The following is a 23427-nucleotide window of genomic DNA, read 5'->3' on the forward strand; positions in this document are numbered from 1 at the left end:
ATGAGCGTTGTATCACGCATATTAATGATAACATATTGTGCGATCGTTGATGAAAAATTTGCTACACTAGTAAAACGTATTCCTAAAATGGGTGACATTTTCTTTTTGGCCTAGTATATTTCATCGTCTTTGGAGTATTTCAAATAATTTCTGATGGGTTTGAAGTGGCTGACTGTTAAATGCATTTTTATTTGGAAGAGCTCTTAAACACACATTGAAAGTATTATTTATATTGGGGGTAGATCTGAGGGTGAGTACCAGATTAGGATAATTGCCAGTTTTTCTGTAAGTGCTGGCATTGAATATTAATTATCTGACCCACTCTAACATTCTTAACTTTAACTTGAAAACCATCTCTATACAAAGTCAACAATATATTATCTTTAGAAGAAAATAAAAGCTGACACAGAAAATAATGGATGGCGTAAAATAGGCCATTTCTGACGCTAACACACCTGTACTACGATATCGTAAAACTATATCTCCTTGGACAGACTAGATGATATGCTATTGGCTTCGCATCTTGACCTGGTAGTACACGCGTACCGAAACGATGAGGCACGTCTTAATATAACAAAATAATTTGAAATGTTGCACACGTAGGAAAATAATGGCACAAAGCCACATCGTATTGAATTTAACAGTTTGTAAAAGGTGATTGGATATTTCAAGAGCATAACATGAAAGAAACAATGTCTTGTCATAGATATTTTTCTCTATTTGTTTACACAGTTGTGTTGACGCATTTTGACTGGAAAAAGTAAAGCGTAGTGTTTACACATTTTGACTGAATAATATTAAAGCTAGTCGTGTTTACACATTTGGACTGGATAACAGTAAAGCTAGTTGTGTTTTCACATTTTGACCGGATAACAGTAAATCTAGTTGTGTTTACACATTTTGACTGGATAAAACTAAAGCTGGTTGTGTTTTCACATTTTGACTGGATAACAGTAAAGCTAGTTGTGTTTACACATTTTGAGTGGATAACAGCAGAGCTAGTTGTGTTTACACATTCTAGCTGGATAAAACTAAAGCTGGTTGTCCTGAAAATCCCAGTTCATTACACAAATATAAATTGATTGTGGAACAAATTATACACACCAAAACTGAAAAAAGCACAACAAATTTGAATAATTGTTAAAATTAAACTATCAGATTGTATGTTCAATATTAGAGGTACAATCAGCTGTATAATGTCGCAGATTCAAGAGATAACAGATTTTTAAAAAATTCCTGCTTTAAAATTCATCTTCCGTCTGATTGTTAGTAATGATTAAAGTAACAGTTTTATTTCAGAGTCTTAAAAAAACTCAGATTCATTGGCTACACTTCTGATTTAAACTACATATAATGTTCATCAGGCTTATAACACTGCCAATGATTCCATTGTAACTCTTGGAAATTTAAGACAAATACTTTAATGATGAAAGAATAGCCTATACTATTATACGTATCTTTAGATCAAACTATTTATTTACAGAAATTCGTATTTTCCTAAGAAGAAAGGCCCATTACCAATATGTGAGTAGCAAAAACTGTTCGTAATCTTTCAAGCGTAATAATATGCAATGTCAGCTATTTAATCTTGCAGGTACACAGTAGGCCAGTTTAGGGTCACCCTCTACAGGCACTAATATACGTAATATGTTTCGTTAAGACTGAGATTACTCCTTAATCTATTTTTCAGGAGCCCTTTTTCCTTCTCCCGATAGTTAATTAAATATTCGACACCTGTAAGATAACGATTTTCGTCTGAAGCAAATATATTAAAGAGACACTATTTTTGATATGCAAGGAAAAGGGAAATTAATACAATGCCCCAAAACACAATTATGACCATATTCGACAAGTTATAATCTCTTTATTCTACGGTCAGTGCTGACGTAATTTATACATAACTAGATATAGCAAAATGATGTTATTATTATATTACCTGATAGCAAATGGTTTTCCAAATATAACCCCTTTTCCATTTAAATTGAGTATACATATACTATCTCTAATTCATTAAAAACGTTTTCAAATACCGACTAGGTCTTTTTTGGTAGTCGTCAACGTCAGCAGATTAGAAACTTGGTGTAAATGTCGATGCCCGATTCTAGTCAGCTTGAACACATGAACAATGCGAGAGAGAGAGAGAGAGAGAGAGAGAGAGAGAGAGAGAGAGCAGAAGTAAGGAAGTGGGTGCTCTCTGATTGATATTGAATAACGACTGAGCTGTACATAGGCCTTTTTTAATCAGGCCAGTTCCTGCAAATGATGGACATCTCGTCTAGACCCAAGTTTCATTGGGGAGGGTAACTGGACTGTAGACAACTTAGTTTAAAGGGAGAGGACCATACATCTCAAATATTAGTACAGGTTTAGACCAGTACGGGAAAATATATCCATACAGTGGTTGGTGTTCTGTCTGGTTGCAAAGAGATGGGCTAAAGCGACCAGAAGATACCGCATAAACTTTCCTTCCGGTTCACAACGTAAATGAAGACGGTGACATCAGGCGTGATGCACGAGAGGCCTTAGTGTAAAACAAATTTGCTGAAAAAGTTGTGTTAATGTCCGGTTGTATATTGCAATATGATTTTCGCAGTTTCCAAGTTAGGAGGATATAGTTAGTGTTCATATTAGTCTGAAGTTTATCTAGTTTCAACTGTTAGAGAGACAAGAAGACACGAGTATGGAACTACTATTGAATACACAGTAGCGAAAGGGTTGTTTTACATTTTGAAGATAAAATTTAAACCCAGAAACTAGACACGCTTTTGCTGAATATAAGATAGATACAACAGATGCTTCAAAGCAATATGTCTTTTAGATAACAACCAGGTTCATCCGCAACATGTAGAAAATTGTCGACATAGCGGTCAGTACAACTATAATGGAACGTGTAGAAAATTATCGGCATAGATGTCTGTACACTTATAACGGAACGTGTGGAGCATTATCAACAAAGCGGTCAATACAACTGTAATGGAACGTGTAGAGATCTATCTTCATAGTGATCAATACAACTATACTAGAACGTGTAAAGAATTATCGACATAGATGTCAGTACACTTATAATGGAAGGTGTAAAGAAGTTTCGAAATGGTTGTCAATACAACTATGATGGAACGTGTAGTGATCTATCGACACAGCGATCAATAAAACTATAATGGAACGTGTAGAGATCTGTTGACATAGCGGCTAGTACAACTATAATGGAACGTGTAGAGATCTATGGATATAGAGATCAGTACAACATTAATATAACGTGTAAAGAATTATCGACAAAGCGGTTAGCAAAACTAAAATGTAACGTATAGACAATTATCAACATAGCGGTCAGTACAACTATAACGGAACGTGTAAAGAATTATCGACATAGCGATCAGCACAACTATAACGGAACGTGTAAAGAATTATCAACAAAGCGGTCAATACAACTATAGCGGAACGTGTAGAGATCTATCGACAAAGTAGTCAATACAACTATAATGGAACGTGTAGAGATCTATCGACCTAGCGGTCAATACAACTGTAATGGAGGTTGTAGAGAATTATCAACATAGCGGTCAGTACAACTATAATGGAACGTGTAGAGGTTTATCGACATAGCGGTCAGTACAATTATAATAGAACGTGTAGAGGTTTATCGGCATAGCGGTCAGTACAATTATAATAGAACGTGTAGAGGTTTATCGACATAGCGGTCAGTACAATTAAAATGGAACGTGTAAAGAATTACAGACAAATAGGTCAACACAACTATAATGGAACGTGTAGAGAATTATCGACATTGCTGTCAGCACAACTATAATGGAATGTGTAAAGAATTATAGACATAACTGTAAATGCAACTCTGATGGAACGTGGAGAGAATTATCGACATAGCAGCCAATACAATTATAATGGATCGTGTAGAGATATATCGACATAACGGTCAATACAACGATAATGTAACGTGTAGAGATCTATCGACATAGCGGTCAATACACTACAATGGAACTTGGAGAGAATTATCAGCATAGCGGTCAATACAACCATAATGGAGCGTGTAGAGAGTTATCGCCATAGCGGTCAGTACAACTGTAATGGACGTGTAGATAATTATCGACGTAGCGGTCAGTACAATTAGAATGGAACGTGTATAGAATTATAGACATAGCGGTCAGAAAACGATAATGTAACGTGTAGAGAATTATCGAAATGGCAGTCAATACAACGATATTGGACGTGTAGATAGTTATCGACATATCGGTCAATACAACTATAATGGAACGTGTAGAGAATTATCGACATAGATGTCAGTATATCTGTTATGAAAGATGTATAGAATTATCGCCATAGCTGTCAGTACAGCTGTAATGGAACGTGTAGAGATATATCGACATAGCGGCCAGTACAACTGTAATGGAACGTGTAGAGAATTATCGAAATAGCGGTCAATATAACTATACTGGAACGTGTAGAGAATTGTCGACATAGCGGTCAATACAACTATAATGGAATATGTAGAGAATTATCGACATAGCGGTCAGTGCAACTATAATGGAATTTAATCTTCATTCTACTTGAATATGTTTAGAGGGTGTTCTGATATTGTGAAGATTGGTAGCGAATGCGATACACAAACTTTTCTAAGTCAGCAAGAGAAAAATTCATTTACGACGTTAAACTTTACCTAACAAAGGTTTTCAACTGTGGTTGTTGTTGTTGTTGTTTTAGGGTTTAACGCCATTTTTCAGCACACTATAGGCTATACATGGCGGCCAGTATTAATGATGGAGGAAGAACCCGGGAAAACCCCGGAAAGAACCACCGACCCACGAGAAGCTACTGGCAAGCTTTCTCACATACCCACATAGGCTGAATCTGAGACTCTTCAACTGTGGTAACGTGAGGATGCAATAAAGAATGGTTTGATGAATAACAAAAGTACACAAAAATTAGTATCACAAGTGCTACAAAATATTTAATTGGATAACCATTGTATCTGGCATGATATGTAGGGCCGACGAGGGGCGAGGGCAATCGGGGATATATCCCTGGGGCCCGGGCCGAAAACATTTTTAAATTTTATAAAAGAAATTTTTTGTTTGAACAAGAACTAGGAGAGACCCGGGTGTTTCTTACCCCTGGGCCTATGATCGCCCTCTATTGTCCTGATGACATGAGAAGGACACGTAATGATAAATTATATGAAACTCTTTGTTCACAGTCACCAGAGTACTAACCCAAAAGCAACAGGAAACGAAATGTAGAGTGTAACAAATTGTACGTAGAGTTTATTTGTTGTGCTCAGGTAAACATTCAAAATAATGAACAACAGTCAGTTATTCTTTGGACATAAATCACGTCAGAGACAACGTGTGCTTTTATCTCAATAACGGCATTAGAATCAGCATTATAGCGTGATTTTTTAAACAAAATTTCCAATTTATCTTGTGATCATCGTTATTCGTTCTAAATGAATAATGGTTTTACCTTAGCTACGAAACTGTCCAATTGGAATTCCATTTACCTCATTTCTTGGGATACCATTTACCTCATCTCTTGGGTTACGAAATATATTGTCCTCAGTCACTAATAAAATAAGTTGACGTCATCACTGATATCATTTTTGACGTTTTATGTCTCAACATGAATGGATAACAGATCAGTATCAGTCACGTGTAAGTCTCATTCAATCACTCTATGTGTGTGTCAACTTGCAGTGATATCCGAATAACTCTGATTTACCCACCTTTTATTGCTTTTAATAATCTGATTTGTTTTCAGAACGGCAAACACTAAATCATCCTCAGTATTGTTGCAATGTATTTTCATATGTAGACTGGGTGTTTTTTAAAATAATTTTTTATGTTTTTCTTCATATGCTTACTAAATACATCTGTATTCATAAATATGAAGAAGCTTGTTAAAAGTAGTTGAGACCTTTGTGTCTGAGACGTGTATTCAGGTCAATGAAGAATTCTAACCTAGTTTTTATCAAACGAAGCAGATTGGTGCACTTGTCTTCAAACCGAAATGTGTGTGATGATTTAACAGCACATACTGAATGTTAACTATCTCTGTCAGTGTGTTCTTTTCCATTATATGTAATGGTGTTGGCACCACTATAATTATGCTGCCAAATTCTGTAACGCTGATAAGTCCTTTTCATTTGGAATTAATAGTGTCTTTGATATAGTCATGCCGGTGTAATGGAATTTCCAGCTCTGCTTCTGAATTACAACGATAGTGGTCTGATATGGTGAGCAGATTTGCTCCAGCCCTGTCTTTCTCCAGCTCACTCATTCGTTGTTTTTATTACAATTATGTGTTGATGCAACCCATTTCCTATCCATAGCAACCCTATCCCTATCAATAGCAAGTGATAACATAAAGGTAAATAATGAAAATACCTCAATAGTTAGGACGCATCATCTGTTTTTTAAACTCTTACCATCTTTCTCCATGTACAATTGATTTTGGGAGTCCTTGTGCGGTGCAGTGCTAATTACACCTCGTATTCCACATATATACTAACAATCATCACGTGACGTGTTTCAATCGTTACGTAATAATTAATACATTTCTATTGGTGGCATAGCCGTTTCCTTAAAATCTTTCAAAGCTGTCCATGCATTTATATAGACAAATATCGTATCCCAGTTATTTAAATACATCGTTATTCATCACTCAATAATTTAGAATACAGCTTCACTGCGGTCTGTTACTCAGACACCATAATTTTTAACTGTTTCAGCGTTTCTGCGAAAATCGCATCGCTTAAAATTTAAGCTAGCTGTTCTGTTGGCAGTTCCATGAATAGCAACTATTAGCAAATTTGATTAAAACTCCTTCCTCTCTGTTATTACTTCTCCTATTCTCATGGACTTTTCATAATAATGAAATCCCTACAGAAAAATATGGACGTTTGTTGTCATTGTTGGGTATGAATTTTATCTCTTTATCTGAAGTATTGTAACCGTGACCTAGATGTACCACATGGCGGACATAACCCGAGCGATTGCAAGCATTGGTGATGATTGTAATTCAAGTTACATTCGTTATGTTTGGATCTCTATATTTGCCTCATTGTTTTATTATTTTCTCGCAGATGTAATATATATATATATATATATATATATATATATATATATATATATATATATATATATATATATATATATATATATATATATATATATATATATATATATATATATGACAAGTGGACAAGTGATATATGTGATGGCCAGATGATTCTTGAAATCGTGTCACAACCTACCGATTCAGATTCATGTCATAACTTACCGATAAATGCAATTTTATTCCAACTGAAGGTGAAAATTCAGCTGTCATATTAGATCATTTTTCGTCAGGACCACATCAGGGTGTAGTTTTCCAAACGCCCAAGAATACCAAAGAAGGTACAATCTAATCTTAGAGGCCGGTACAATTTAAGCGGATTTGTGTGAATGGTAGATTTTATTGTGCGAGATCTGTGTACAATGACAAACATGATTATATGGTACCTAAATGAAAATTGCCCACCCGTCTCATAAATCCTGGCTTGTTTTCTGTGTTTTAGATCTCATGACGAAACCTCTAATTTTGCCTTTTCCCAAGACGAATAGTTTGGGTGACACACTCGAAAATGCCTATATGGTTAAGAACACAAACTAAAACTATACACATCCATGTGCCTTGAAAATAGTTAGGCCTTCTTTTTGTTTTTGTTTTAAAAAACCTTGTAGTTCAGTTTTAAATGGGTTTGTGTCTCCCTCTTTAACGTTAAATCGAAGATCTAGAAACCAGTTGTAAGCCAAATAGATCCATTTTAATGTTGCATATATCAGTTTAGTACATATCTCTCTGTCTATCTATCAACAGATATATATTTATCAATCGGCAAGACGGGAGAATGTTTGGCCCGTCAAATGATTTTCACTAATTGTTCTGTAGTCAGAGGTAAGTATCCTCTGAAAGGGATCTTTGTCATTCGGATAATTGCATCTGTCTTTAATACAGAAATGGACAATGATGAAACGATCCAAGCTACTAACATAAAAAAACACTCGCCTTATTATAAATGGACAGGATTGGAGCGGGCGTATACTCATAGGCTGTGTGTATGTATGTCTGTATGTATGTATGCATGTATGTATGTATGTATGTATATATGTATGTATGTATGTATGTATGTATGTATGTATGTATGTATGTATGTATGTATGTATGTATGTGTGTGTGCGTGTGTGCGTGCGTGCGTGTGTGTGTTATTCGGTCAGTCTATTTATCTATCGTTGATTTTTTATTCATTCGTTCATTCATTCAATTCGTTCATCTATCCGTATGCCTATATTCCTAACGTCCTATTTATATTTTATGACGATCATTTCTCGAATAGTCGAGTTTCATTATAAAGTTCGTTTCAATATATTAAATTCATGTCAAGTTGCGGAGCAGAAACAAAATTAGAGATATATTAGTAATTATCAAAGTCGAACAAGGGCCATATATCTATGGAAGGTTGACAAAGAAAATAATACTAAAAGCGAAGTTTATCAAATTCCAATAGCCAATTTTGTTGCAATCCAACAGTTCCCAAACATTAACTCTTATTATGACGCTCGGTACGTATGAACATACATATTATGTGGAAGAAATGGATTTCCATGCAACATACAGAAGCAATTAAGGAAAAATGTTTCTCAACACCGTATCACTTCAAAGAAAATAGATGAAGGCATAAATCACTTTTTCAAATTTCAGGCTATAATGTTTTAGATTGTTAATAATTAATAATTGATAATCCATATGTCATAAGTTGGTCAGTCCCTCTGCATTGGTGGGTCACTAAATAATAAATGACAATAATGAATAAGGCAACACTAAAATGTATACTGGAATATCGCTAAAATATGAAGAAAAAACCCTGGCGTTTTGCTGCTGATGGTGGAAGTGGTAAAGATGGTGATGGTATTGACGACGATGATGACGATGATGATGAGCGTCATCTTTATTGTTCTTGTTCAATTGTTAACTTTAATTTGTAGCACATTCATATGTTTATAAGCAAATATTACATAATTTGCATATTTTTCTAAGATATGCTAAAAATTTTTGTTTAAAAAAAAAAGACATGTAAACACGTTGCAAATATTGCTGATGAATATGTGCATAAATTTGCATTTGATTTGGTGACTCAGAACATTATTGTAATTAACAGAAATACAGAACACGAGACCAGCATAAATTATTATGAATTTATTGTTTTCACTGAAAGAAACGACAGAAAGGTCCTCTATGTCTTTGTTCCCGTTTTGCCTTCACCTCAAAAACATTATACACATATATTTGTGCTACTTAAAAAAAGATTATATTGGTTGAATTCAGAATATTATTTTCTCATCGTCGACATGGGGAAAATAGTGTGAAATTATCTCTTTAAAATATAGAAGTTTTTATTTACAAATTGGAAAGTCTATTATCGGTTCTGATTTATTTCATCCGTACGAGAGTCACCTAACTCTATTTTCTGTTGTCGTTGTACAAAACATGGCTGGCTACTTTGAGTGTGATAAAGTTTTGTTTAATAGGTTGAGAGGTGTTTTTCCCCCGAAAATCTATCAGTGGCGTTGTGAGTGATATTTATATGGTCAGTGCTAAAGTTGAAGTTAATAATAGGGGTCATAAGGTGGCCCGTCCCTCCCACGGTCATCTCTTCGGTCAGGTTATAACAAAAACAAGGTATTAGTGATCAATCTGTTTAATTGTCGCTTGTCAAAGCCAACTGGGAAAACAGCAACAGTAAGCGAACTTGATACAAATCAGAACGAAGCTTCCGTTCCGTTCAATAGATTAACGCAGAGACAAATATCCCATTATTGATGGTCATTTACTTGTCATTGACTTCTTTTGAAGTTTAATTACACGAGGTCAAGGTTTTAGTTGGTCATACCTGTTCAACAAATGTACTTTTCTCGATGGAGGGAACTGGACATTTGCAAATTGCAGATGAATGATAATGTTCCCCATATCGGAGATTGATGAAAGAGTAGAATGCGTGATGGACAGTCCATTATTATCAGCAGATTATATTACGTATCATGTTATTTGTAACCGATGCAGCTATGTCCAATGATGGAAATTACTGCATTGTAAAATTGCAGAAATGGTTCCTTGCCATCTCAATACAACGTGGCCCCGTTTTTCAAGTAGTTGAGAAACTCTGTCACCATATATATGCTGCAGGCTGACAAACGAAGAAGAACGTATGTCGGGTTAATATAATTGGTAGGCCCAATTTTCTCTTAAATGTTTTGTTTATACGTCGTCAATAACTTGATTCTTCATGTCGGAAGGAGACACAATTTTCGAAAACAAAAAAATTAAAGAAACGAAACAGTCTGCTACAATTAGAAGTTGCCCTCATGACCTGTTCATAATATTTCTTTATAAAGTCAAGGCTATTTCCTTGGCCGTGGAAAGGTCTCGCACATAATACAACAGATCTTTAAATATAAAGTTTTCGTGTCTATTTAAACCATGCAGAGATTTGTTTTCGTTGTATTTTTTATTATCGACCTTCAGCTATAATTGCATCGTTCCTGTTACAAACCGCGTATTTCAATGTTTAATTAAATTTTTAATTCGCCTTTGTTGCTCGATTTTCCACATTATCATACAAAAAAGCATCTTCTATATTTTCGTTAGATTTATGAACTTGCCTTCTCATCGTTTTTTGAAAAATAGAACGTGCTTGTTTCACGGCACACCACCACTTTGATAGATTCGGTCTGAATCGAACTTGCGCCCATCTGATCACTTGATCAAAACCTTACTCACTGAGTTCACAAGTTTCCAAAATGAAAAGGATTTATAGGACATTTTTAAATAGAGGTCATATTTTTTTTATTATATACTAAATGAAAATTTAAAGAATAAAGTTGCACGCTTACAATTGCATCTTAGCATTATTTCAAAGAGTAAATTTTGAAAATTTAAGTGATTTTAAATCATTGAGAGTTTCATTTATTTATGCGTTGACCAGGAGCAACTTGAAATAGCTACAAAACAATGTCGTATCGTTCAAAGCACACAACAGCCCAATAAGAGGTAAAGATTCAGAAACAAAAACGTTGACAATCGTTCTTTCAACAAGTTTAACACGAATTGTACCGCGTAAGTGAAATTTTCATTTCATCTCTGTTATGTTTCGATTTGGTGGCTGTTACGTATTTAGGCTCGAATAAACAGTAACACGAGAGAGAGAGAGAGAGAGAGAGAGAGAGAGAGAGAACAACAAGCTTTGAAAAATCTAATAATTTTTTTATTTCCCTGGAAACATATTGTAAAAATGAAACAAATAGCTTACAGTTTCAAGAATCGAATCCTAAAATAATCAAAGAATAATCCACGAACAGTATTTTAGAAGTCCTAATAATAAAACGTTCAAATGATTTCAAGTTCGAATCCCGACGAAAAATCCAAGATGGAAGGCGATGACGTATTCTCTAACCTGTACTGTGTTGAAGTCTACAGTTCCTTGTTAAAAAACAATAATTAATCATCCGGTTTTGGAAATCCAAATTTTATCTGGTAAGAATTGTCTTTGTTCAAAAATTCTGTATGAGCACAAAATATTTCCAGAGCAACGACTTGATCTTTTAGAATCAGAAAAATTAAAATAAAACTCAAAAACTCAAAAGGTGGTCACAACGGCAAAAAACAGCTTGACATCAAGTGTTTAAAAGCCCCAAAACTCTGAGATCACTCTCTAAACATCACTAAGTATTTCGCAATTTTGGAAATTCCTAATTGCGAAATAGAGAATCACGTGATCATGTTTACATATATAAATCATGTAGCCCCTGTATGTCCTTGACAAGAACCAACCATTTTACTCCGAAAATAAAATTTGTTTATTTGACCCTCAGTCAAGGCCAGGAATTAAGTAAAAAATAGAAACAGTGTTTCTATTATTAGATATTTATGGGAAGATTCAGGTCAAACTGAATTTTCTGGAAAATATCAAATTCCTAGTAAACAAAATTACATTACAATGACATGTAAAGAAAATAAAAAAGATTCCAAAACCCACAAACAATCAAATCAAATCAAACACAAATTAAATTAAAGATAAATTAAATCAAATATACGCAACAGTGGCTTCCAGTGAAACTGTATAAATCATCCCTGGGAATATTAGCAGAGATGCTCTTTATTCACAAAGAAAAATGTATTCATTGATTTGTTTTCAAGATAATGCCATGTGCAAATCTTGTCAAACTATCTCATTGTGAAAAGAAGCGTTTTATTGTTGTACACGTGAGTTTTCTTAACTTATCCCTGGTTATGTTTTCCGTCCTCAAAGATGAAAATGAACAATCTTCGATTGCTTTTTTATACTTAAAGTGCTTTGTAGCTCTCATCAAAGAAATATTTCAGTCCCTTTGGTACAAGAATACAATGATATGATATATACGTAAAATGATATTTATAGGTTCGTCTGTGCTATAGAATATCACGCTGTGCTAATATTTAGGATTATTTTATGACTATTTCTTACGGAGGTGGGATTTCATCACACTCTTGAGTATTTATCACTAAAGGCACGTTTCTAGGTCAAGCAATACAAGCATACATTGAGCAAAGAATAAAATGGTATGACTGATCCACGTTGTTTTAACGATACTTTAACACAGAACTTGACAATCACACATACAAAGAACAGCACTAGAATAAAAAGATTTATTAAAGTAGTGTTTAGATCACATGTTCATGTACGGTTTACTCGCTTTCAAAGAATATTCAACGCCGAACTTTCCAGATTTGGAGTCAATTGCTCTGTGTACGTTGAAGGTCTCGCCATTCTCCCCACGCTGCTTTAAGGAACTTTGAACAGGCTTGAAACGGTGCGAGTTCTAATCATACCATACGATCAGCCTGGGTCAGCTGTGTCCTTGAGCAAGGTCCTTTCCTCCAATTTCCTTGGCACTATAGGAAACACGGTACTAAATGTATGGAAAAATGGGAACTAGTCTGGAAATGGATGAACATAAAATAGAGTATATATGGGTTTGGCTAGCCAAGATTTGTTAATAATGTAAGTTATGTTTAGGAAAAAAAATCTTTTGAAGTTAATTAATGCCATGAGTCATTTATGATTTACTTGTATTGTTGTGCCAGGCAAACACCAAACTTATTCATCGATTTTGGGGGGAAATGCTAAAAATAACAATAATAATTGTCTCTAAAGAAAATGTATACCTTGTCAGTATTTATTTTAAAAAAATTTGAACGGAGCCAGTTTTTAATTTTACGAATATTTAATGGCAACAAAACTTTAAAAATATGCATACATTAGGGTTTTATATGGGAGCGATTTAATTTTCCAACCTTATTAATTAGATAAAACCTGAAGCATGCGCGTCGTTGTGATACCATCTGAAAATTTGCGATCACTACTTTGAGATTGGGATTTAGAAATACCAATCACTTCTATGCAAGGAGTATCTCTTTGATCAGAATTGCAAATGCTCATTTTATTCTGATCTGATCACGTATCAAATTTTACATGAAATGACTGAAATGGACGAAAATTTTATTGCTTTTTCATTTGTAGTTTTAATCAGTTCCAGTCAATTAGATGGCTAAATTGTCTCCCTTTTCTAATCACATAGTTTGCTATAAAGTAGACTGGTCTCCTACCCAACAAAACATTACGTAGAGCTCTGTTTGAAACTTTTAGGTTTATGGATATATAAAAGAACAGAGGTTGAAATACAATGCTCATTTGGGATATTTTATACTGTGGAGTCAATGCCAGTACAGGATATTTTATACTGTAGAGTCTATGTTCATTCAGAATATTTTATACTGTAGAGTCTATGTTCATTCTGAACATTTTATACTGTGGAGTCTATGTTCATTCAGAATATTTTATACTGTAGAGTCTATGTTCATTCAGAACATTTTATACTGTAGAGTCTATGTTCATTCCGAATATTTATACTGTAGTGCCAATGTTCATTCAGGATATTGTATACAGTCGAGTCAATGTCACTACAGGATATTTTATACTGTAGAGTCAATGTTCATTCAGGATATTTTATACTGTAGAGTCAATGTTCATCCAGGATATTTTATATTGTAGAGTCAGTGCTAGTACATGATATTTTATACTGTAGAGTCACTGTTTATTCAGGATATTTTATACTGTAGAGTCAATGTTCATCCAGGATATTTTATACTTTCAGAGCCAGTTTTAGTTCAGGATATTTTGTTCTGTAGAATAAATGTTCGCTTGTGATATTTGACACTGTCAAGTGAAATTTCCTGACGTTCATAACAGTTGACAAATTGTATTTTAGTATTTTAAAAAATTTGAGGAGTTTAAAAATTGATATTTATAAAAGGTAAATTTCAATATTGGGGTTTAAACATTGATCTATTGATTTACATTAATATTTTGGTAAACTTTCCTTAAATTAAACATGTATGATTCTATTCCGATAACTGCAATTGTTACAGACAGCTGAAAAATAAAGAAACACTTTTTTGGGTCTCTGAAGGTGTTATAATCTACGATCGGAAAAAATAGTGCGAGAGATGTTGAACGCTTGCCAAACAAATTCGGCCACAAATTTGATACGAAGGCTTAACATTTTTTCTTAGTCAAAGTAACTCTCTCATCCATCAGCGAAACACCACTTATTCCTGAGTGTATAGCCAGAAAATATTGAAACTAGAGAGAAACACTGAGATGCCTGCTAACTATATGCCGGAACTGAAAAAAATGGCAAACGTGAAAACACAAGTGCGACCCGATTTCCGGTGATGTGTTTGTAAAGGTGGCAGGGGACAGTTTCGCATTTTAGCCCCTGGCAATTTCTTAACTTAAGGGTATGGTGTGCCTTTTTGAGCTAATATTGTGTGATAGTTAAAGATATGGACATATTTGTGAATTTGGTCTTTCCGACTTGTGTTGTTCTTGAAAATGATGTTAGGCATGTACACCCCATGGACACCTCATGTAGTCACTGCACGGTATGTAGCCAGTGAAATATCAAAGTCGGCACGGAAGTAGAGCTAGCTACTTATAGCAGTAGATACGTTGGTTCAAGACAAGTAGAATATCTCAAAAACTTATTGGATGAAAACTATTTTGAATAGCATCAAACTATTATGTTTTACAAAACTATCACCCAGGGAAAGGGCTTGTGTTTGCACTGTGAGCACCACGTGTTCTCAAAAATGGCCTTCGGACATGAAAAATGCATGTATAAATTTGGGGGTGGGTGCATCATTTTTTTTATTCTGTGAATTTCCATTGACTTGTCAGATCAAGTGAATGATATTCTTATATGTTGCTTTATTATAACTATCAAAAAATATGGACATTTATGACCTCAATCGTATATGTTATTTTTTTTAATTAATTTTTATGAGGCAGGTGTATGCAACAATACATTTGTGCATAAAAACTGTCCACTGTCCCCATAAAGCTAAAATCGAGTTTAATTTGTACGCCATAGCGGATATAAAACAAGAAAGTGAACTGAAAAATGATTTTCAAAACTGGACATTCAAAGACTTAATCTACCATCGGATCAGCCCCGGCAAGTTACAGTGGTTTGTCCTTTGACAGTACAATTTACTCCAGTAGTATCGACGTTAAATAACCTCAGTGCGTTTTTGTGCCGTAAAATACCATACAAAAGCACCCTCTGATGTGTATCGACTCTGTGTCGTAAAGTACCATACAAAACAAACCTCTGATGTGTAACGACTTTGTGTCGTAAAGTACCATACAAAAACACCGTATGATGTGTATCGACACTTCTTTCTTTGCAAAGGGAATGTAAGTAGAAAATTTGAACTTTTGCGATTTGAAACGGAGAATATGGTTGTTAATTACCATAGACACCAAATAAATATTTGTAAAAAATGAAGATCTGAAAATTGAATGGTATCAATTTGGATGTCTTTAAAAGCTCCCTCTTCCTCCCTCTCCCTATGTCTCTGTCTCTGTCTCTGTCTCTCTGTCTCTCTCTCTCTCTCTCGTACAGACTTCTAGAAACCAGATAGACAAGTGCACGTCATATGTTTAAAACTGTATGTCCCGTTTTCCTTCTAAAACGTACGTTGAGAGAAAAAGTCACGTGGATATTTCTTATACACACAACTCGTATTGGATCTGACAGATTTTAAAATTCTGCAAAGTCCAGTCTTAGCATAGAAGTTATCATTTTCTTGCTAAAATTAGACACCCCGTTTCAGAACTGCTCGGAAAAGATGTTTCATTGGAAGCGCTTGGCGTTGATCAATGTTTCAACTACTCAAAGCATTTCTGATAAGTAGAATAAAATACAGGTAAGTAAGTTTACATTCACATGTATTTTTCATGCTTTTGTGTTTATTTCGTTAATAAGTATTAACGATTCTTTGGGGGAAAACACACAAGAAACATAATTTGTGATAATTTCTGCAATTTCGTTAACTTTTAGTCTTTAGAGATAATGTATTTGTATACATACAACTGCATCAGCTGGAAAATGACCGATATCGTTAAATCCCTCCATATAGACTTCAGTTTTCTGGGAGCCGAGGTAGTTCATTTGGTAGAGCGATGGACTCGTAATACAGGGGTCGCTGGTTCGATATACACACACATACACACAAACACACACACACACGCGGGCACGCAAGTACGTTGTGTCACTGAGAAATACATTTAACTCCCGTTTTCTCGGCAGGGTATTACCAACAGGGTGCTCCAAAAGTCATTAAAATCCAATCAAACAGCAGTCAACAATTTCATTTTTACAAATATGCCTTGCTTAATAACGGCAAAATAATGAACAGCATACGGTAGTTTACATGAACCAAATAAGAATGACTTTAGCTATAAAAAATGCAATCAAAATTCCTGTAGTTTATTACACGCTTGGCAACACATTGTTATTCGGCCTATTATGAAAAGGCGAACGTCTCGCTTGTCAAAACCACAAGACAAGATAATAAGAATACAGGGAGGTATATCTTTAGAAAGAAAACATTAGCAAAATAATATTTGTTGTCAACCGTTTTTACAAGAAAACATCAACTAAACAGCATTTTGTTGTCGACTATTTTTGCAGGAAAACACGGAAAAGTATTAGAACAAAACGACGACCAATAAAATTTGGAGAATTTCATTTTGCGCCAAGAACGATTTAAAGTAAAGCAGACAAATATTTTGTCTTTCAAGACACTCACAAAAAGTACGTGGCAGGCTGGCTGGATACATCTCGTGCTGGATTCCTGCTTTAGAGCTAGCAGATACTAAAATTTTGTTTAGAGCGGTTGTGTGTGGTATATTTATAAAACTTGTATATAAGCTGGGTAAAAAGTAATCCAAAAGCATTTTATTTCCGCTTTGATTTAGACAATCTAATTAAAAATACATAAACCCTTTATTTTGCAGATTCCGTGGTTGTCTAAAAAGCTCGGTCTCCTCCACCGCCAGTCTGATCGGCCGGATCTACTTCAATATTCTAGGCAGCAAGTGCTTCACCTTCAAAGAGGAGGAAGTTTGTGAGGAGCGATCATGGTGGGGCTACTGCCAGAAATACCAGGTGCAGACGACAGCCGTTCTTCGGGACAATGAAGTCTTCCTATGCGATAATAAAGTTGATTATTGACCCGGAACATCACTAGAATACCGGTGGTATATCCACAAAAGCGATTGGTTACTCTACGCCCTTCACCATCCAACAACTTGACCACATATATGGATTTGCCCGCTAAGTCAAGAGTTTTTCATAAGATATTTTTGGGCCGCGGATGTGACATTTTTAAAGGCTTTAGAAATATCAATTACCAGAAAAGCACGGATCTTTTACCTCAGCATTTTTCTATTTTAATATTTTCGTGAATTTTTCATGGGTACTTTTTTTATTATAAAGGACATTTTGGGTTCCTGTAAAAGTGTCGCTTGTCAACTGTTGGTACAAAGAATGGATTTCCATGAATTTTGTGATATCAACCTTCCTTAGCAAATATTAGGCATATGAAAAGACTTCTCCCAAATACTTACATGTGTACACAATTTGCAGGTGTATTGAGTAGCCGAAGTTCGTTTTTGTTTGAGAACAAATGTATAGAATGGCAATGAGGACAGTACAAACAGTATACATTTAAACAAAAAGTTTGCTACCACAAGGGGGGGGGGGGGCCAGATTCAATCCTTTGCATTATTTTTTCAAGTTTTTAACTCTTCCGATTACATAGCAGAAGAGCTTAATGGGTGGGTATGTTGCCTGTCGTCCGTTGTCTGGCGTCCGTCCGCACGGTTGCACAAGTTTGTTATCGCTGCTCTTCCTAAACTACTTGCTAGATTGCAGTGAAACGTGTCATATACATTTACTCCATTGTCTAGTTGGTCCTGCAAGAACATGGTACTGCTGAGAAGCCCAATATATCCGCCACAGAAGCAATTATGATGATTTTGTTTGCTAATGCTCCTGAAAAGTTGGTCGCAACAACCTGGGCTTTTCTCTGGAAGACTTCGCATGATGCGACGTCTAGCTTGTCCTAAATGCCAATCCAACGTCTAATATGGCAGCCATCTTGAAAATCACAACTCTGCTTGAACATAATTCCATGTTGACGTGGGTTTTCACCAGAATACTTCTTGTAATATCCATTGGGTCCTAAATGAAAATGTTGCTGATTTGGGGTATCATTACGACACATGGTTTTCATCAACATAATCATGTCTACTTTATCCTCAATGATAATGGTACAAGGCTAGCATTCAGTGTGTGTACCACAGCAATTAATTTGAAAATCTTGTTATCGTTGAAGAATACCCAAGATGGTTCAACACTCAATAGTTAAAAGGAAGAAACAGTCTTGTTTTTATTCCTGGAAATTCTTTTCGCCCAACAGAGCGATAGTCCCTTGAAGGACCCTAGTGTTTTGATCAGGGTAATTAATCGAGGCGCAAGAACATGGGCTGAAACACACTTACGGGGCAGTTGCATATCCTGGGTTAATGCTGTTTCATAAAATGGAACAAGAAAAGACGAAAATATTCGTTCTCCAGAGGGTAGCAGAACTATATGACTCCAGTCTGAAGAGATATGACCGTTTTTAGTAGCCATTTTAAGAAAAGTTGTTTATAACGAAGCCTGCCACTGACGGCATGGCCCTTAACGTGCGAATCATCTCAAATCGTTCAGTCACAGATACAGGTGTTCGCAGCGTTTGTTTTTGTTCCTTTTTGTTGTTGCGTTTTTTTCTCTGCGTATTTATTTATTTATTCATTGTAATGTAAGACTAGTGTAATTGGTGAAGTTGTCTCGATATCCCATTTGCTTTTGCTGTATTACTAAACCTGATGATTTGGCAATGCCCAAAACACTTGTACTTGAAGACTGCGTGCGTTTCAACGCCTTGCAGCGTCACTTTCTAATATTTTTGTTCAAACAAATTTTGACAGGTAGAAAAGCAAACGTATTTAAATTACACTTCGAAAGTTCTATTCTAAGTAACGAGTAGCGAATGTGGAAAGGTGAATGGATGTGCGTAGAAGCCCTCTAGTTCTACAGAAGATGTACAACATGCACTATTTCTGGAAGAAGGTGTTACTTATAAATCTTTTCTAATCATTTCCTTTCATACCTCAGGGAATGGGGAGGGTGCATATGTCTTCAGATATGTCCATAGGATCCTATTTTTACATGATAAGTTAGCATCCTAGAAAACAAATGTTTTGTATCGTTTTGTTTTTCCTGTTTTATACTCTTATATTCTGCCTTTGACTCAAACAAATGTGCGGAAAGGCTGTACTTACTTTTTAATTCTGGCTACGTTTATTGTGAGCCCACTGAGACAACAAACAAATGTGCGGAAAGGCTCCACTTACTTTTTAATTCTGGCTACGTTTATTGTGAGCCCACTGAGATAACAAACAAATGTACGGAAAGACCCCACTTACTTTTTAATTCTGGCTACGTTTATTGTGAGCCCACTGAGATAACAAACAAATGTACGGAAAGACCCCACTTACTTTTTAATTCTGGCTACGTTTATTGTGAGCCCACTGAGATAACAAACAAATGTGCGGAAAGGCCCCACTTACTTTTTAATTCTGGCTACGTTTATTGTGAGCCCACTGAGATAACAAACAAATATACGGAAAGGCCCCACTTACTTTTTAACTCTGGCTATGTTTATTGTGAGCCCACTGATGTAACAAACAAGAAGAACAATAATATTTTTTTTTTAAAAAAGTATACATGGCGTGAAACGGTGCCGGACCGGAAAGTGGAATATTGAACTGCTTGGGTATGGAATGATCACGTGCCGTTTTAGAACATGGTTAGGTCGCGAAACGACCCTGGCCGTTTCAAGACATGTAAAGCTCGCGAAACGGCTTTTTCATTAGCAGATAAAATTGGGAAACTTTACTTGTTCCTGAAACGGTACAACACCGTTTTGAAAGGGTGATTATTATATGCTCATTTTTTTTCCCCGTTAACTTTACATTGTCAGAATCGTTCAGTATTCCCCGATACTGAACGCGCGCGACAATACACATATAGTATTCACGTGAATAAAGGAACTAATTTCTACTGTAAACAAACAATGACGCAGACACCAGCACTTTTGATTTGCAAACAAATCATATACACTCGCGTAAGAGGCTCTTTACGTTGTGGTTATTTAAATTTGTTTCTGAATGAACTAAAACATGTTTCCTGGACTGCAAAAAAAAACCCAACTGTTTTGGCACAATCCGCGTTGATAGAATGTTACAGATTTAGGCTAGCTACATTATATAAAAGACGGGCGATTATGTCCTTACAAATAACATACAAGTGACAAGGCATATACTGTCTTCTTTATCTGGTGATAAGAATGGCAAAATAAAATATACTTACAGTTTTACATCCTGAATTTCCTAAAAATGTTTTTTCTTAATTCTGCAAATCCGAATTACATGAGTCATGTCATAGGTTTTCAATCTGGATTACACATTTCGAAAGTGTGCTGTAATTTCTATGATAAGTACAATTGCATCCTCCTTAGTGCACTCAAAATGAAATAAACATTAAATTCCATAGCGTCTTTTGAAAATTGCAATTGAAAGACTTAATATTTTTCCCACGTTATGATTTCAAACATTCAATGACAGAAACAGAAACACATTTGCAGACGTAAACACGCTTCTCCCGCGCAACTTCAATCCGATGTATTTCATGTATAATTTGCACAGATGAATCCAGTCCAAAATCACAAACTTTCGTCGAATCGAAACAAAATACTCCAGATCAAATGGAAAAGTTGTTGCAATGCGCATTCATTCACAATATGACTGCAAATTTCAATTTTATCTAGACACGCCATTTTCTTTCGAAAGTTATGTCGACCGCGCGACTAAGTTTAAATTTATCTGGGCGGAGCTATGTGCGCATTAATAATGATGTCATTTTGTAATGTCAAATCTGCGCTTGTGTATTTAGTTTGGAATACGGCATTCATTCATTTACGTTGTTTCTTGCAGTGTATTTTGTTTATATAATTAAACCTTAGATAGAATAACAAAATGAGCATATAATTAAAAGGTTACTGGATTTGTATGGGAAAATATGAACTCGTTTTGTCGGAAGGATATATTGCACTCACAAGTTCGTGCAGTATTCCATCCCAAAACTCGTTCATATTTTCCCATACAAATGCAGTAACCTATGATTCTTTGCAAACGGAGCCTAACAATACACAGTTGATAAGGGTTTTACATCATATTCTAATTTGTACGTGTTGCAACTGTGTGTCCAGTTTCATTAGGTATTACTTGGCAATAAAATTAGTTGAAACTCAGCACATAAGTCAAGCAACAGCTGTGCTTTGCAGTCTATAGAGAAATATCTATTTATATAATTAACTTATGTAACTGATGCTTTAGACGTTATCGATCTATAACATCACGATTTCATTTTTATTTAAATCAACACATACTTATAATTTTTATTTTTATTTTTTGTTTTGTCAAACTCGTCAAATATTTATGTTATTTTGTTAGAATGTATTTATTTGCAAGGTTACGTACCAGTGCCACAAAATACTAAGATTAGGCATCTGCAGGTATTAATTTGGTTCTGTTGAGATAATGGATTTATATTATCTTAGAAAATACAGTTTCACTTGCTTCATTTTTATGAATTAAATTTCCAAACATTAATATGTTTAGAAAGCACAGTGTCTGTATTATGGTGGAGACAAAAATAACATGTATAAATGTACAGCTCTTTAATGCATGAAACGTTGAAGTATCATCATTAATAGGAAACATTACAGAAATTACGTTCATAAATAATACATGTATTAAACATCCTAAACGGTGCTAAATAATAAATTGCGTTCCGCAATGGAAACATATTAAGTAGGAATAAAACCTTCTTTATACGTCTATACTGGAGTTAATTTGCAAGCTATAACAAGGTATTTATTAATACAACGGTAACAGTGACTATTTATTAGCAAATAACAGCTATTTATTAGTCAATAACAGCAACTATTTATTAGCAAATGACAGTAACTATTTATTAGTAGATAACAGTAAATATGTATTAGTAAATAGGCGAGTATCAATGGTCTTCCACAAATTTGATCCATCCCCCAAAAAGTTACACAGAATACGATGTCCTATCATCTCGTTCTTTACCCCAAGTTCCACACCCTAACCCCAGCAATAGGTAAATAGTGACAACTTAAGATGTTTAAAATTTGTAGCGTTATCATTGGATGAATAAAACTTAAAAGTGTTGTCATTGGATGAAGAAAATTGAAAGTTGATTGCATACATACATACATACATACATACACACACACACACACACACACACACACACACATATAGATATATATATATATATATATATATATATATATATATATATATATATATATATATATATATATATATATATATATATATATATATATATATATATATATATATATATATATATATATATGACATGTCAGATATTTACCCACCATGTTGCATTAGATATTTTCTATATCACTTACAAATGCCCGCATCACGTATGTCATCCGATATCGTTTGTATTGTGACGTTTTAGGAGTAGGGTAGGATGTCCATGTAACAAATTCATGCACACTTTTCATAAAATTTTGTCATTTGTTAAGGAAAATAACAAAATAAGGGTAACCTAAATTTTCATTATACAAAAGAGTCTTACGCTTTTAAATTTTCTTTTTAAATTTTTCATGTCTGTGTGATATGAAATCACGACTAAATTATTCATGTTGACAAAACGCGATTCTCGAGGATTTCAGCTGTAAATTTGAAAATAGGCCTTGCTTGTTTCATGACAATACTCAGATGATACATTTGTTTTATTAATTTATCTCATTGTTTCTCTGTCTGTCTGTCTG

The 23427-nt window shown here is 34.8% G+C and overlaps 1 protein-coding gene across 1 annotated transcript in view; it reads left to right on the top strand.

Moving 5' to 3' along the window:
* Positions 1 to 18153, top strand: part of LOC149775269 (uncharacterized) — a 42443-nt gene extending 24290 nt beyond the window's left edge. The window contains exon 2 of the mRNA XM_089944384.1: positions 17444 to 18153. Coding sequence (XP_089800510.1) covers positions 17444 to 17660 — 217 coding nt within the window. The 3' untranslated portion in view covers positions 17661 to 18153. The remainder of the gene's footprint in view (positions 1 to 17443) is intronic.
* The last annotated feature ends 5274 nt before the right edge of the window (positions 18154 to 23427 follow it).

The sequence above is a fragment of the Sinohyriopsis cumingii genome, chromosome 19 (assembly GCF_028554795.1).
Source record: "Sinohyriopsis cumingii isolate HCF-2022 chromosome 19, ASM2855479v2, whole genome shotgun sequence".
NCBI classification, from domain to species: domain Eukaryota; kingdom Metazoa; phylum Mollusca; class Bivalvia; order Unionida; family Unionidae; genus Sinohyriopsis; species Sinohyriopsis cumingii.